Raw genomic sequence first — 17,685 nt, forward strand, 5'->3', positions numbered from 1 at the left:
AATACTATATGCAGCTAGGCTCTCATTGAAAATAGAAGGAGAGATAAAAAGCTTCCAGGACAAACAAACACTAAAGGAATTTGCAAACACGAAACCAGCCCTCCAAGAAATATTGAAAGGGGTCCTCTAAGCAAAGAGAGAGCCTAAAAGCAGCATAGATCAGAAAGGAACACAGACAATAAACAGTAACAGTCACTTAACAGGCAATACAATGGCACTAAATTCATATCTTTCAATAGTTACGCTGAATGTAAATGGACTAAATGCCCCAATCAAAAGACACATGCTATCAGATTGGATTAAAAAACAAGACCCATCGATATGCTGTCTGCAAGAGACTCATTTTAGACCCAAAGACACCCCCAGATTCAAAGTGAGGGGGTGAAAAACCATTTACCATGCTAATGGACACCAAAAGAAAGCTGGGGTGGCAATCCTTATATATATACTGTAATAAGAGATGAGGAAGGACACTATATCCTACTTAAAGGGTCTAGCCAACAAAAAGATCTAACAATTGTAAATATCTATGCCCCTAACATGGCAGCAGCCAATTATATAAGGCAATTAATAACAAAAGCAAAGAAACACATTGACAACAATACAATAATAGTGGGGGATTTTAACACCCCCGACTGAAATGGACAGATCATCTAAGCAAAAGATCAACAAGGAAATAAAGACTTTAAATGACATACTGGACCAAATGGACTTCACAGACGTATTCAGAACATTCCATCCCAAAGCAATGGAATACACATTCTTCTCTAGTGCCCATGGAACATTCTCCAGAATAGATCACATCCTAGGTCACAAATCAGGTCTCAACCGATACCAAAAGATTGGGATTATTCCCTGCATATTTTCAGACCACAATCCTTTGAAACTAGAACTCAATCACAAGAGGAAAGTCGGAAAGAACTCAAATACATGGAGGCTAAAAAGCATCCTACTAAAGAATGAATGGGTCAACCAGGAAATTAAAGAAGAATTAAAAAAATTCATGGAAACCAATGAAAATGAAAACACAACTGTTCAAAATCTTTGGGATACAGCAAAGGCAGTCCTGAGAGGAAAGTATATAGCAATACAAGTCTTTCTCAAGAAACAAGAAAGGTCTCAAATACACAACCTAACCCTACACCTAAAGGAGCTAGAGAAAAAACAGCAAATAAAGCCTAAACCCAGCAGGAGAAGAGAAATAATAAAGATCAGAGCAGAAATCAATGAACTAGAAACCAAAAGAACAGTAGAACAGATCAACGAAACTAGGAGCTGGTTCTTTGAAAGAATTAACAAGATTGATAAACCCCTGGCCAGACTTATCAAAAAGAAAAGAGAAATGACCCAAATCAACAAAATCATGAATGAAAGAGGAGAGATCACAACCAACACCAAGGAAATACAAACAATTATAAGAACATATTATGAGCAACTCTATGCCAGCAAATTAGATAATCTGGAAGAAATGGGTGCATTCCTAGAAATGTATCAACTACCAAAATTGAACCAGGAAGAAATAGAAAACCTGAACAGACCTATAACCACTAAGGAAATGGAAGCAGTCATCAAAAATCTCCCAACAAACAAAAGCCCAGGGCCAGATGGCTTCCCAGGGGAATTCTATCAGACATTTAAAGAAGAATTAATACCTATTCTCCTGAAACTGTTCCAAAAAATAGAAATGGAAGGAAAACTTCCAAACTCATTTTATGAAGCCAGCATTACCTTGATCCCAAAACCAGACAAAGACCCCATCAAAAAGGAGCATTACAGACCAATATCCTTGATGCACATGGATGCAAAAATTCTCACCAAAATACTAGCCAATAGGATCCAACAGTACATTAAAAGGATTATTCACCACGATCAAGTGGGATTTATCCCTGGGCTGCAAGGATGGTTCAACATCCACAAATCAATCAACGTGATACAATACATTAACAAAAGAAGGAACAAGAATCATATGATCCTCTCAATAGATGCCGAAAAAGCATTTGACAATGTACAGTATCCTTTCTTGATCAAAACTCTTCAGAGTATAGGGATAGAGGGCACATACCTCAATATCATAAAAGCCATCTATGAAAAACCTACAGCGAATATCATTCTCAATGGGGAAAAGCTGAGAGCTTTTCCCCTAAGGTCAGGAACGTGGCAAGGATGTCCACTATCACCATGCTATTCAACATAGTATTAGAAATCCTAGCCACAGCAATCAGACAACAAAAAGAAATCAAAGGCATCCAAATCAGCAAAGAGGAAGTCAAACTCTCACTCTTTGCAGATGATATGATACTCTATGTGGAAAACCCAAAAGACTCCATCCCAAAACTGCTAGAACTCATACAGGAATTCAGTAAAGTAGCAGGATATAAAATCAATGCACAGAAATCAGTGGCATTCTTATACACCAACAACAAGACAGAAGAGAGACAAATCAAGGGGTCGATCCCATTTACAATTGCACCCAAAACCATAAGATACCTAGGAATAAATTTAACCAAAGAGGCAAAGGATCTGTACTCAGAAAACTATAAAATACTCATGAAAGAAACTGAGGAAGACACAAAGAAATGGAAAAATGTTCCATGCTCATGGATTGGGAGAACCGACATTGTGAAGATGTCAATGCTACCTAGAGTAATCTACACATTCAATGCAATCCCCATCAAAATACCACCCACTTTTTTCAAAGAAATGGAACAAAAAATCCTAAAATTTGTATGGAAGCAGAAGAGACCCCGAATCGCCAGAGGAATATTGAAAAAGAAAAGCAAAGCTGGTGGCATCACAATTCCGGACTTCCAGCTCTGTTACAAAGCTATCATCATCAAGACAGTATGGTACTGGCACAAAAACAGACACATAGATCAATGGAACAGAATAGCCCAGAAATGGACCAGAAGAGACCCCGAATAGCCAGAGGAATCTTGAAAAAGAAAAGCAAAGCGGGCAGCATCACAATTCCAGACTTCCAGCTTTATTACAAAGCTGTCATCATCAAGACAGTATGGTACTGGCACAAAAACAGACACATAGATCAATGGAACAGAATCGAGAGCCCAGAAATGGACCCTCAACTCTATGGTCAACTTATCTTTGACAAAGCAGGAAAGAATGTCCAATGGAAAAAAGACAGTCTCTTCAACAAATGGTGTTGGGAAAACTGGACAGCCACATGCAGAAGAATAAAACTGGACCATTTCCTTACACCACACACAAAAATAGACTCCAAATGGTTGAAAGACCTAAACGTGAGACAGGAGTCCATCAAAATCCTAAAGGAGAACACAGGCAGCAAGCAACCTCTTCGACCTCAGCCGCAGCAACTTCTTCCTAGAAACATCGCCAAAGGCAACGGAAGCAAGGGCAAAAATGAACTATTGGGATTTCATCAAGATCAAAAGCTTTTGCACAGCAAAAGAAACAGTCCACAAAACCAAAAGACAACCGACAGAATGGGAGAAGATATTTGCAAATGACATATCAGATAAAGGGCTAGTATCCAAAATCTATAAAGAACTTATCAAACTCAACACCCAAAGAACAAATCATCCAATCAAGAAATGGGCAGAAGACTTAAACAGACATTTTTCCAAAGAAGACATCCAAATGGCCAAAAGACACATGAAAAAGTGCTCAACATCGCTTGGCATCAGGAAAATCCAAATCAAAACCTCAATGAGATACCACCTCACACCAGTCAGAATGGCTAAAATTAAGTCAGGAAACGACAGATGTTGGCAGGGATGTGGAGAAAGGGGAACCTTCTTACACTGTTGGTGGGAATGCAAGCTGGTGCAACCCCTCTGGAAAACAGTAGGGAGGTTCCTCAAAAAGTTGAAAATAGAGCTACCATATGATCCAGCAATTGCACTACTGGGTATTTACCCCAAAGATACAAATGTAGGGATCCGAAGGGGTATGCACACCCCAATATTTATAGCAGCAATGTCCACAATAGCCAAACTGTGGAAAGAGCCAAGATGTCCATCGACAGATGAATGGATAAAGAAGATGTGGTATACACACACAATGGAATATTATGCAGCCATCAAAAGGAATGAGATCTTGCCATTTGCAACGACGTGGATGGAACTGGAGGGGGTTATGCTGAGTGAAATAAGTCAATCAGAGAAAGACATGTATCATATGACCTCACTGATAGGAGGAATTCTTAATCTCAGGAAACAAACTGTGTGTTGCTGGAGTGGTGGTGGGTGGGAGGGATGGGGTGGCTGGGTGATAGACATTGGGTAGGGTATGTGCTATGGTGAGCGCTGTGAATTGTGCAAGATTGTTGAATCACAGATTTGTACTTCTGAAACAAATAATGCAACATATGTTAAGAAAAAAGAAGAAGATAGCAGGAGGGGAAGAATGAAGGGCGGTAAGTCAGAGGGGGAGACGAACCATGAGAGACGATGGACTCTGAAAAACAAACTGAGGGTTCTAGAGGGGAGGAGGTAGGGGGATGGGTTAGCCTGGTGATGGGTATTAAAGAGGGCACATTCTGCATGGAGCACTGGGTGTTATGCACAAACAATGAATCATGGAACACTACATCAAGAACTAATGATGTAATATATGGTGATTAACATAACAATAAAAAAATAAAAAAAAAAAGCTTCTGCACAGCAAAAGAAACAGTCAACAAAACCAAAAGACAACCAACAGAATGGGAGAAGATATTTGTAAATGACATATCAGATAAAGGGCTAGTATCCAAAATGTATAAAGAACTTCTTAAACTCAACACCCAAAGAAAAAGTAATCCAATCCAGAAATGGGCAGAAGACATGAACAGACATTTTCCAAAGAAGACATCCAAATGGCCAAAAGACACATGAAAAAGTGCTCAACATTGCTCGGTATCAGGGAAATCCAAATCAAAACCTCAATGAGATATCTCCTCACACCAGTCAGAAAGGCTAAAATTAACAAGTCAGGAAATGACAGATGTTGGCGCGGATGCGGAGAAAGGGGAACCCTCCTACACTGTTGGTGGGAATGCAAGCTGGTGCAGCCCCTCTGGAAAACAGTATGGAGGTTCCTCAAAAAGTTGAAAATAGAGCTACCATATGATCCAGCAATTGCACTCCTGGGTATTTACCACAAAGATACAAATGTAGGGATCCGAAGGGGTACGTGCACCCCGATGTTTATAGCAGCAATGTCCACAATAGCCAAACTATGGAAAGAGCCAAGATGTCCATCGACAGAGGAATGGATGAAGAAGATGTGGTGTGTGTGTGTGTGTGTGTGTGTGTGTGTATATACATATATACACACACACACACACATATATACATACAATGGAATATTATGCAGCCATCAAAAGGAATGAGATCTTGCCATTTGCAACAACGTGAATGGAGGATGTTATGCTGAGCAAAATAAGTCAATCACAGAAAGACATGTATCATATGGCCTCACTGATATGAGGGATTCTTAATCTCAGGAAACAAACTGAGGGGTGCTGGACTGGTGGGGGGTGGGAGGGATGGGGTGGCTGGGTGATAGACATTGGGGAGGGTATGTGCTATGGTGAGTGCTGTGAATTGTGCAAGACTGTTGAATCACTGATCTGTACCTCTGAAAGAAATAGTATATGTTAAAAAAAAAAAGAAGAAGCTAGCAGGAGGGGAAGAATGAAGGGGGGGAAATCAGAGGGGGAGAAGAATCATGAGAGACTACAGACTCTGAGAAACAAATTGAGGGTTCCAGAGGGGAGGGTGGTGGGAGGATGGGTTAGCCTGGTGATGGTTATTAAAGAGGGTGTGTTCTGCATGGAACACTGGGTATTATACACGAACAATGAATCACGGAACACTACATCAAAAACCAATGAGGTAATGTATGGTGATTAACATAACAATAAAAAATTTTTAAGAAAACTAACAAAAGAAGGTTACCAAAGAAAAAGGTGTACAACATTTATAGTATTTTAAGTGCATGGGAGTTCACAAAAAAGTGGCTAGACTTTTCCATTTTAACAAAGCAAAGGGGATTTGGGTTTCTAGGGGCAATAGATTGTGAGGAAGTGAGTAGGAAATATTTGGGGGGATTAATGGAAGATAAGGGTTATTTTACTAACGTCTGTTTACACAAACTTGTTTTTGGTGTTGACTTTCTGTCTCCAGTGGTAAGAGTGCTCTCTGCTTCTTGGTATGGTGGTAGGAATGGGTGAGGAAACACCGACACAAAGGGAAATTTATACCCTGCTTTTAGGCAGAAAAGAAAAAGGTAGAGACTCTTCCTGCACCTGTTAATTTTTAATTGCTTTCAGCTCAAAATAATCCTTATATCAAATTGGCGTATTTGTGGGTGGCATATAGTGACCTCCTTCAAAATCATCCCTCAGGCTGCAAATAGGTGGAAATTAAACCCCTCTCATAAACTATCTTTTGCTTATGGGTAGAGGGATTGTTTGCCACTAAGGGGGAGCAAGATTAGATGGAAAAATTAGAGTTTGTTCCCTCCCTTGGCAGTACTTACAAAAGTCTCTACCTCCAGAGACACTGGAAAAGAGAAACTGACTGTTAATAATCAAACTCATTCCTTGAATGAGCTAATTAAAGAAATAGGGGCTTTGGGGACACCACATCCTTTTTGATGGGAGGGACTGGGCTCTGGAGAACTGCTGGGAAACCCACCTCCTAGAACATACCTGATGACTACTGGAGACGGAAATCTGAAGGGGAGGGAACTGGGATGAGATCAGGCTTGGGGCTCATGCACAGGCTTTTCCTCAACTTTTGAAGCCTTGTCTATAAATGTGCCCAACCTCCTCCTTTCACACGTAGGTGGGAACCCTGAAGAATTATTGAAGAATTATCCTTGACGCTATAGGGTAAAGTTGTTTTTTTGGTTTCGAGAACGTTAAGGATCCTTCCTTAAGATAAAAGGTCAGTAAGGGCACCTGGGTGACTCAGTCAGTTAAGTGTCTGCCTTCGACTCAAGTCATGATCCCAGGGTCCTGGGATAGAGCCCTGGGTCACATCAGGCTCCCTGCTCAGCAGGGAGTCTGCTTCTCCTTCTCCCACTGCCCCCCCCGACTCATGTTCTCACTCTGTTCTCTCTCAAATACATTTTAAAAATCTTAAAAGAAAAAAGGTCAGTAATTATGCTCATTTTGAGGAATTTCAATGCTTTTTGCGTATGCATATATGTACATGCCAAGGCTAGAAATAAAAAAAAAAATCAGTCTTTCCATTAGCTATTGGAGTCCAATTTCCTGAAGTATCAAGGTCATTGAGTTTACCAATTGGATATTGTGAACTAGGTCTTCATTAAAATAAATGGAAATCTTAGCTTTCTTTGTAGGAAATACAAGGTATGATTATGTGCTATATTCTGAGATCTGAATAAAAGGGAAAAATTTTTATACCATTTTAATAGAAGTATTGCTTAGTTGTAAACTTACTTTACAGGTTTAAATGAGTGATTTTCTTTTTCCTTTCTAAAGTAGAATTGAATCTTCTGCTCCCAACCATCAGTGTTGGGATAATCCAAGCTACTTAGTTAGCTAAAGATCTAACTATTGGAGAAGATGTGGCTGGTTTTACCTACTAGCTATCCCTATCTGGCATCTGATTTTTCCATCTAAAAATTCTGTTTCCATGTCCTGAAAAGAGACCTTTATACTATGCCTCACAAGAATGGGGCCAAGGAGGTTGGCTGGCGATGGTAGGAGAGAATGAAAGGAAGTTGATTAGAACATTCTAATAGTTGGAATGCAACCTGAAATACAATATTTTAAATAGGTATGTTGGTGGATTCTACAAAGCCTTCTGGAGAATAGCAAGTAATTTGGTACTAGATGGTGTTGCAAAAGAATGGGCAGGGGCAGACATGAAGGAAGACATGGAGAAGGAAACAGGTTCAAATAGTGCCTCTCACATGGAAGAATCTGGACACTTATGACACTTTTTTAGTCTACTGGAAAGAGGAGATAGGATGAGATTTTGGATAAACCCTTTAAAAGACTGTTATATATGAATGTTCATAGCACTCTTATTCACTAGAGGCAAAAAGTAGAAAAGGCCTAGGCCGCCGCCGCCGCTGCCGCCATCGTGCCAGCCCTTCGGGTCTCAACGAGGCCGGGTGACGCTCCAGAATGGGAGACAAGCCAATTTGGGAGCAGATTGGATCCAGCTTCATTCAACATTACTACCAGTTATTTGATAACGACAGAACCCAACTAGGCGCAATTTATATTGACGCATCATGCCTTACGTGGGAAGGACAGCAGTTCCAGGGGAAAGCTGCCATTGTGGAGAAGTTGTCTAGCCTTCCGTTCCAGAAAATCCAGCACAGCATCACGGCACAGGACCATCAGCCCACGCCAGATAGCTGCATCATCAGCATGGTTGTGGGCCAGCTCAAGGCTGATGAAGACCCCATCATGGGGTTCCACCAGATGTTCCTATTAAAGAACATCAACGATGCTTGGGTTTGCACCAATGACATGTTCAGGCTTGCCCTGCACAACTTTGGCTGACCTCCTCCCAGCCAGGCACTCATGCTGTTTCCTCCTCCCTCCTCTTCCTGATACTATTCACACTCCTCCAGATGCCCCAAATATCATACACAAACGAGCAGGGCCGCGGCGGGAGCGGGCGCAGTGCGCTGCTACCGAGGTATTGTGCATGATGTTTGGATGCTAGACTAGTTGCATCTGACAGGAGAAGTTTGTGTTGTACCAGCGCATGCCTTGGAAAGACTTAAGTAATGCAAAAGGTTGTCTTTTTTTTTTTTTTTTTTTTTTTTTAATCTACTGACAAGTTGCTCTAGTAACCCAAAGAAGTGAAGGAGAAAGCAGCTGCCTCACCGCCCAGATATTGATTTGTTCGGATGTTTCAATGCCTCATGATACAATAAAACCACAAAATTTTCTTAACAGTTTAAAAAAAAAAAAAAAAAAAAAGTAGAAAAGGCCTAAATGTCCATCAACTGAGGAACAGATGAACAAATGTGGTATGTCTACACAATGGAATATTTGGCGATAAAAAGCAATGAAGTACTGGCACATGCTACAGCATGGATGGACTTCAAAAATTTTAAGCTCAGCAGAAGAAGTCAGAGCAGTAGAACACATATGTATGATTTCACTTATATGGAGTGTCCAGAACAGGCCAACCCACAGAGACAGAAAGGAGATTAGAGGTTGCCTAGCACTGGGGGTGGGAATGTGGAGTAACAGTAAGGTTTCTTCTGAGGGTGATGGAAATGACATGAAATCAGACAATGGTGATGCCTGCAAATTCTACAACCTTTCTGAAAATCATGGTAGATTTAATCTGAGTGATTTTATGGTACAAAAATGATGGCTTCAACAAGGTTTTTAATAAAAATTACTATCTGACTATAGTCTCCTTTACTAATATTGTTACTATTGATATTAAGTGTTCAAGGATTCTATATACGAGTTTATGATCATTATGACTTTAAATAAATTCCTTGACTTTTCCTTAAGGGAGAGGTTTCACAATGTTTATCTTTTTAGGCAGCCAGAGCTGAGCTCACATACAGTCACACAGAAGCTCAGCTGGCCTCCTGGAGTCTCAGGACACTGGACAAAGGTCAGCAGAGGGACCACGTTCTCCATCACGACCCCATCCTCATAAGAGGGCTACCTCTTCTCTTACTGTAAGCTCATTACTGTTCCTCTCAGCCCAGAGGGGCACTGGTAGGATGCTGGATGTGGGGGATCTCTGGTTTTCTAGAACGAAGAACACCTAGCAGTGAAGCTGAGGCATGAGAGACTTTTAATGGGAGAGAAAGTGTGCGGGAGTGTTGGAAAATAACATCAATAATCATACAGGCCTGATAGTTATGAAAAGGACAGATAATAACTCAGACTGGAGGAAAATTTTCACACCCTCTCAGCTGAGATGATTTCTTCAAGGCAGGTGATTTTCAATTGTTATGAATAGCCTCATGTTTGCATGACTTTCTTATTTTTTTTAATTAACTCTGATAAATTGCTTTAGAACAACATTGTTATTTCCAGCAGACCCCTCCCCTTAGGAACCAGTCCAAGCATATCTAATATTTGTTATTTTTGCTTCTTCAAAGCATAGTGCTAAGCCTCATACTACTGTTACAAATCTTTGGCTGTCAAGGGCTGAGGCGGTGCCTGGGATTAGAGATATCTCCCGACTCTTCTGTTATAGGTCACAGTGTGGAAGGGGGCAGGATTGTGAGCAGAGTTCAGTTGTGTAGCTTATGAAATCTTGGTGAAATCTTTGTGGTCTGATTTGGGTTAAAACAAAGGTATACCTGGTTTCCATGTCTCCTAAATTTTCAAACCAACAATGTCAGTACTCTCTTAAGTTAGCCCATGATTCCTGAGAACCACAGTACTGAAGGAGGTTGACTAAAAAATAATTTCTGTACTCCTTTTACTCACTGAGCCTATTTCCATCCTCTGGGACCCAAACAGAACAAGATGAAGCCCTCTGCAACATGACAGCCTTGTGTAGGTTTGAAGATAATCTTTCAAACACATTTCTCCTAAGATTTCATTACTCCAGACTAAACATCCCCAATCCATTAGCCATTCTTCAGAAAATGTGATTTTCAGTCTCAGCTGGACTAATTTTGATACTGTCTCTCTTACAGTGTGCTGCCCATTTTAAGGTATTATCTAACAGAGGTGGACACGGTGTGACTATCACGTTCCTCATTACTGATGATGACAGTTATTCATGGGAAATATAAGCAGTGCTGAGAAAGACCTCTGTAAGGGCTAGGAGAGAAAGCTATTATCTGTGGTGTTTACTATAAGCAGACTGCGTGAAGTGCTTTATAAACATTAAACCATTAAGCAGGATGGGGGAAATAACAGGGCATTTCTGCTCACCTACTGGGGCTCACTCTAGAGATAAATTTGATTAAAATCATCAACTAGGTCCACCCATTACAAATATCACTGTGAAAGGTCTCTATCATTTAAAAGCTTACAAAGATGGGGGCACCTGGGTGGCTCAGTCAGTTGAACATCTGACTCTTGGTTTTGGCTCAGGTCGTGATCTCATGTTTCATGAGATGGGCCTGCTTGAGAGGCTCCATGCTCAGCAGCGAGTCTGCTTGAGATTCTCTCCCTCTGCCACTCCCCACTTGCTCTCATGCTCTCTCTCTCAAATAAATAAATAAATCTTTAAAAAAAAAAAGCTTACAAAGGTGAAAAAGATGATTAATTGAAATTACTAGCCCTATACTATGAAAAAAGAAGTGAATGTAGTTTTGCTCAAGAGTTGTGTACAAAGCATCATTATGTCTAATAGTAAAGTAACAAGTAATTCAGCTGTGATGTTAACTTCAAATCCCTTTTCACTGGGGAATCACTAGACACCTTCCCCATGAGTGAGAAAGGAGGCAGCCTATGTCCTAGTGCTTTCTTCATCTTCAGTCTGCATCTCCCACCCATTCTGTTCCAGACCACACAGCTCTAGATCTGGGTCATGGTGGCTTTGACTACACAATTATTGAGAACTCACAAGCATTCTGTTTTCAACTGCTTCAAGTTGACTACTTAAGTGCAACCTTCAGGAAATGTACTTCTGAGCATGTTTGGGTTCCTCTAATGAATACTCTGCCACAGCTGCCCTCTGTGATCAGCAGGCTCTCCGTGGCTCTGAGCTGCAGCCCTGGGGGTGGCTTAAAGTGGGAAGAGAGGAGCTTGCTGGGTCAGTCTTTTCCAAATCAGGAGTATTCATTTAGATGTTTGCAGGTGGTCCTGGGAGGAAAAAATCAATGCCAGCAGATTTTCTTCTAAAATGTATTTCATACCGAATACTCATGAAAAATAACAAGCGTATTATATAGTTACTTCTGTTATAATGTGATAACGAACCTTTTGGAAGTGGCCTGTCATACCCAAGAAAGTTAAGAAATCACCAATGCAAGAGCATGTGACTTAATCTTGACAGCACTGACCAAGCAAACAATGCACTGACATGTGTCACTGGGGTGCCTTGTCTTAAAAATTTAACATATACATTTGTGATATCTAATCATTAGGAAGACCGTTAACATCAAGAAATAGGAAACTTGGTTAACACTGGCTTATGCAATTAAAAATTTGGTTTCCTCACCTGATGAGTAGTTGGGAGGTAAGCAGTGGCAGGCTTGGTTCAGCTTCAGAGGATCCAGGCCTTTCTAGCTTTCTGCTCAGTTGTCTTAAGCATGTTGCCTGATGGTCACAAGATGAAGCTTGCCTTTCCAGGCAATATGTTCACATAAGAAGCAAGTAGAAATGAGACAAGGTGTGGCGCCAGTAAGCTTTTCTTCTTGTGTCTGTTGTAGGATCTGAAAATAAAATCTTTCTTAAAATCCTCTTAACAGACTTCACCCATACATCTCATTGATGAAGACTGGATTCCATGGCCACCACTAGTTGCAAGGGAGATTGGGATAGTGGGTATCTGACAAAACAGAAGGATTATTATAACTGGTTTAAGGGCATCGAGATCTACAGACTGGAGCTAAGCACACTGTCTCCCCAGAGCAGAAAGATTCAGGGATGGAAGCCCACAGAGTGAAAGTCAGTGATACAGCGCTATGATCTGTTGTACACTGAGCAGGTGTACCCCAAAAATCACTTCCCATGGATCAGATTTGGAGAAAATAAAGTCTTAAATGAAAATCCAGGTCTTGTTCTTAAACTCTCCCTTTTTAAGATTTTATTTATTTTACAGAGAGAGAGAGAGAGAGACAGTACAAGTGGGAATGAGAGAGAGAGAGAATCTGAAGCAGATTCTGTGCTGAGTGCAGAGCCCAACACAGGGCTCAATCTCACGACCTTGAGATCATGACCTGAGCCAAAACCAAGAGTTGGACCCTAGACTGACCAAGCCACCCAGACATCCCTCTTAAACTCCTCCTGAATTAAATCAACACAAAGTCAGAATTCTAGGAAAAGGAAAGGAAAGGAAAGGAAAAATAAAGGAAAAGGAAAAGGAAAGGAAAAATAAATAACTGTGGATTTAGATTTTTAAAAAAATTGAGACTGCAGTATACAATATGAGGTAATTAATGGTTTTTAGAGAAGACTATGTTAAAAAGCAAAATTTCAACAGAGTACATTTAAAGATCAAAATGACTTTATTCAACAATTCATGAATTGGGCAGCACCCCATCTAGCAAATAGAAGTCTGTTGAGCTGTAGAAAAGGAAGAGCTTTTATAAAGGCAGAAAAGGGGGAAAGGAAATTAGCAAACAAAACATTGTTTCATTCTTTTTTATGGCTGAGTAGTTCATTGTGTGTGTGTGTGTGTGTGTGTGTATGTACATATACATATATATATGTATATATGCATATATATATGTATATATACGTATATATGCATATATATACGTATATATAAACACATCTTCTTTATCCATTGATGTATTGATGGATACTTGGGTTCCTTCTATATCTTGGCTATATTGTAAAAACGTTGTAGTAAACGTAGAGACGCATGTGTTTTTGAATTAGTATTTTTATTTTCTTTGGGTAAATACCCAGTAGTGGAACTGCTGGATTATATAAGATTTTGCCATTTGTGAAAACATAGATGGCCCTAGAGGGTATTATTCTAAATGAAGTAAGTCAGAGAAAGATGAGTAACATATGATTTCACTTATATCTGGACTCTAAAAAAAATGAAAGAAACAAAACAAACAAACAGAATCAGATTCATAAATACAGAGAACTGTCGGTTGCTGGAGGGGAGGGAGATGGGGGTATGGGTAAAGCAGGTGAAGAGCATGAAGAGGTACAAACTCCCCGTCATAAAATGAGTAAGTCATGGAGATGGAAAGTACAACATAGGGAATATGGTCAACAATATTGTGATAATGACGTGTGGTGGATGGATGGCAACTACACTCGTAGCAGTGAGTAATACAGAGAATTGTTAAATCACTGTACTGTACACCTGAAAGTCATATAACATTGTATGTCAACTATACCTCAATAACAAAAATAACAAATTAATTAAAAATAAATGAATGCATTGTTTCAGGCAAGGTCACCCTCATAAGGGGAAGAGAAAGGGCATATATATCAGGTGGGCCGATTGCCTCACTAGGGCTGACCAGGTACCTGAAGCTGCAGTTAGGTTAGGTATAAAGCCTTGGTTTGCTGACATGGGACTTAGTACAAGTGACTCCATTTTGGACCTGATGTTTCCTTTTTAACAAGAATATCAGACTGTCCCTAAAGATGGAGGTGCTGCTTGTCATTACTTTTCTGGAATGTAGCTTTGAAAACAGAATCTCTCCTGTTATGCTAAAAGCAAACCAACAAAAAGGATATAGACCTGATGCTTTACCTGAGGGAAGTACAGGACAATGTTGTCTATACTACACAAATATTTGATTAAAACACACTTACCATGTCTACAAAGTTGGTGGTGTTCACATCATTATTTATAATAAGAAAATTTTACTTGCAAGAGGCAGTATTAGTTAATGACATCGAGAGTAAGATCTGGAGCCAGGCAAACCTGGATTCAGATTCTGACTTACTGTTTATTGGCCTTGGTCAAGATTCAGTGTCTTCCCTGCAAAATGGGGATGATGATAATAATAGCACTGACATCATTGACTGCTGTGAGTTTTAAAGGAACCAGTGCATGTTAAATACTTAGCGTATCTCCAGGCACGTAAGTAAGCCCTCAAATATTACCCAGCTCAATATTTTTCTTACTTTTGTTCTGAATAAGACAAAAACATCTGGACCTGATTTGTCAATTATAACAATTTATTTATGATATCTTGCTTGTTGTTTGTAGTGATATAATCCAGGCATGCATTGTTATCTTGTGACCTCTCTGTTGGCATTCTGCCGAAAAACTATCATTAAAAAAAAATATTCTGTGTTGTGTTTTCATAACAACTTTCTAATTAGACAATGACTTAATAATTCTACAGTTGTGTATCAGACCACACCTAATGGAGTCACCGGTACTTCTTAGGTGGCACTTGCTGATCCCCCTGGACCACTGCATCCCTGGCTGCAGGATCTCTGGTTTACTGTGAACCCTCCATACTAGAGGCTCCAGATCCAGCAGATCCGGGCTATCTTGGAGAAGTGCTGAGTCATGCTGGCTTTTCTTTCTCAGACCCTCCAAGTCTCTTCCAAGAAATCTCTTGGCCTGCATGTCCTCATCATCTTTGTTGAACAGCTCATTTTTTTGGACCCAAGTATAAAATGAAACTATACTATTAACCAGCTCACATCATTCCATTTTGCCTTCCAGAAAATCATGAGATCGCTTGTCAGTTGCTTTGTTAAATCCACGCATAGCATATTTGCCTAGACTAGCAGTCTGGCAAAGGCACTGAAGTCAGGTTGAAGGCTTGTTTGTAGTGTTCTTTCTCTCCCCTATTAAAGCCAATATGATAGAAACCATGTTTGTTTTGGTCATAATACTGGAGACAAAACAAATAATTTTTGAATAACTTACAGATTGATAAACTGAACTTATCTGTCTGATAACTAATTGTTATGTGCTCCCACATCTGTCCTTTCATTATTGTTTTCTAGAAAAATGCCCATGAACGATGTGAAAGTCACTGCCACCGTGTGGAGCCCAACTCTGACTTCTCCCGCCTAAGCTTTTCCTTGCTAGCATCATGCTTCAACTAGAATCCACACATTTGTAACATGTCTGACCACAGCCAGGGCTAAAGCAGGATACTATTCTTTCTATAAGGCAATCTAAGCAAAGCTAAAACCAAGTACAAACAAAGTTACCTTGAAGCCAACTGGGGCTGAGTAGTCCATTTGTGTAAGCTCATCTAAGAACAATGGGTTGTTTTAGTTTTTTTAACTCCGGGCTCTAATATCTCTGATATGGTTAAGACAATATCAAATAAAAGTTCTACTTGTTCCTCTGGGGAAAGTGTTTTTAAAATAAATTCTTTACCAAACATGAAGCAAGGGGAGGGTAGATTCTGGGAACAAAAGCCATTGGACTGAATGCTGTTCTCTGGCTTCTTCAGCCATCCAGATGTCCTCTTCACCCAAAGGACTTTGTCGCAGAACTGACTTTACATTAGTGATTGGACAACACCAGGGTAGCCATTCATTGCAACTGTCATTCCCATTCCTCTCACAATATCAGGAAATGTGATTAAAAACAAAGAATAAAAATTCTAGGTATCTAATCTGAGTATGGAGAAGAAAGGGGAGTTTGTGCTCCTGAGAGGCATCACATGTGACCCAGGGCTGCTGCTGAAACGTCCAGGGGAGACTCCTTCCCAGAAACAACTAAGGCTATTGCCCAGGAGAGAGGTTGTAGCGATGGAAATGAAAGTGTGGTGCAGGTAAGAGACTTCCTCAAGGTCAGCAGTGATATATTATGCAGCCATGAAAATGTACCACTCAGATCTCCTGCTATGGGAGACTAATACCCCTAGCTGCTGCCCCTCTGGACCCACTTCTACACTCATGCTAAGGCCATGCTTATGCCTACCTGTTCCCAGCCACCAGGGCGGGGGTACTAAGGCAAGGACAGTCTATGAGATGCAGGACTCGTCTAAGGATAACTGTGTGTCAAGGATTCTCCATAGGCCTGAAACTTTAGTCTGAGACTCTTCTTACCCAGTCTTCCCCTGTTCTCTCTCCTTTTACAGGTATTAGACCTCTACTGCAGTCTAAAAGATCTCCTTTCCTTTCTTGTTCTCCTGACTTCAAGAAATCTTTTGCACATCTAATCCCATCTTGACATCTGCTCTTTGGCAGACCCAAACAAATGTATGTAGGCTTCCTTTGTCCAATCAACTGAATATCATAACAAAAGAGATTATACATAGAGACTGACTGTTTTGATCAGGGTGAGAAGAGAACCAAATATATTTCTATTCTCTACACTAGCCAGGAGTAAGTTTTTTTCTTTTCCCATTGGCCATCATAAAATACTTGTTTCTCCTACAACTTATTTGTAAGCTAAGGACATAATACTATATTAGGAGTTGACAATACTTTTAGCCATTTGGGGTATTAGAAAGGAAAATGAAAGAGAGAGAATCAGGGCGCCTGGGTGGCTCAGTCGTTAAGCGTCTGCCTGTGGCTCAGGTCATTGATCCCAGGGTCCTGGCATCGAGCCCCGCATTGGGCTCCCTGCTCGGTGGGAAGCCTGCTTCTCCCTCTCCCACTCCCCCTGCTTGTGTTCCCTCTCTCGCTGTGTCTCTCTCTGTCAAATAAATAAAATCTTAAAAAAAAAAAAGAATCACCAGCGTTGGCAGGTGTGTGTGCTCAATATCTGCCCCCCAAAACAAGCCCATGTTTCCTTTATTTTGTCCTGGGCAATGTTTCCCACTAACCTATGAAAGTTAGCTGGGTGGCAAGAGAGAGCAGAGGGCATCAGGTATTTTTGCCTTGCAATTTCCCATAACTGAGAAGTAAATGACCAGTAACTGCTTGTCACTGGGTCTATGACTATTTGCATGCCTGTTCTTTTTTTTTTTTAAGATGTATTTATTTTAGAGAGAGAGCATAAGCAGAGGGAGGGGCAAGGGAGAGGGAGAGAGAGAAGCAGACTCTCTGCTGAGTGCAGAGCCTGACACAGGGCTCGATCCCACAACCCGGAGATCATGATCTGAGCTGAAATCAAGAGTCAGATGCTTAACTGACTGAGCCACCCAGGTGCCCTGTTTTTTTTTTTTTTTTCTTTTCTTTTAAAA

The 17,685-nt window shown here is 40.5% G+C and overlaps 1 protein-coding gene across 1 annotated transcript; it reads left to right on the top strand.

Annotated features, from left to right (window-relative positions):
• Positions 1 to 8,072: 8,072 nt before the first annotated feature.
• LOC113929970 (nuclear transport factor 2) lies at positions 8,073 to 8,908 on the top strand. Its single transcript, XM_027607232.2, has one exon. It carries the CDS (start codon positions 8,123 to 8,125, stop codon positions 8,504 to 8,506), a length of 384 nt encoding a protein of 127 aa, XP_027463033.1. The 5' UTR covers positions 8,073 to 8,122; the 3' UTR covers positions 8,507 to 8,908.
• Positions 8,909 to 17,685: the final 8,777 nt, after the last annotated feature.

This window comes from Zalophus californianus, chromosome 5 (assembly GCF_009762305.2).
Source record: "Zalophus californianus isolate mZalCal1 chromosome 5, mZalCal1.pri.v2, whole genome shotgun sequence".
Classification (NCBI taxonomy): domain Eukaryota; kingdom Metazoa; phylum Chordata; class Mammalia; order Carnivora; family Otariidae; genus Zalophus; species Zalophus californianus.

Coding starts and splice junctions, on each gene's coding strand:
- LOC113929970 (XM_027607232.2), top strand. CDS start 8,123: ATGGGAGACAAGCCAATTTGGGAGCAGATTGGATCCAGCTTCATTCAA.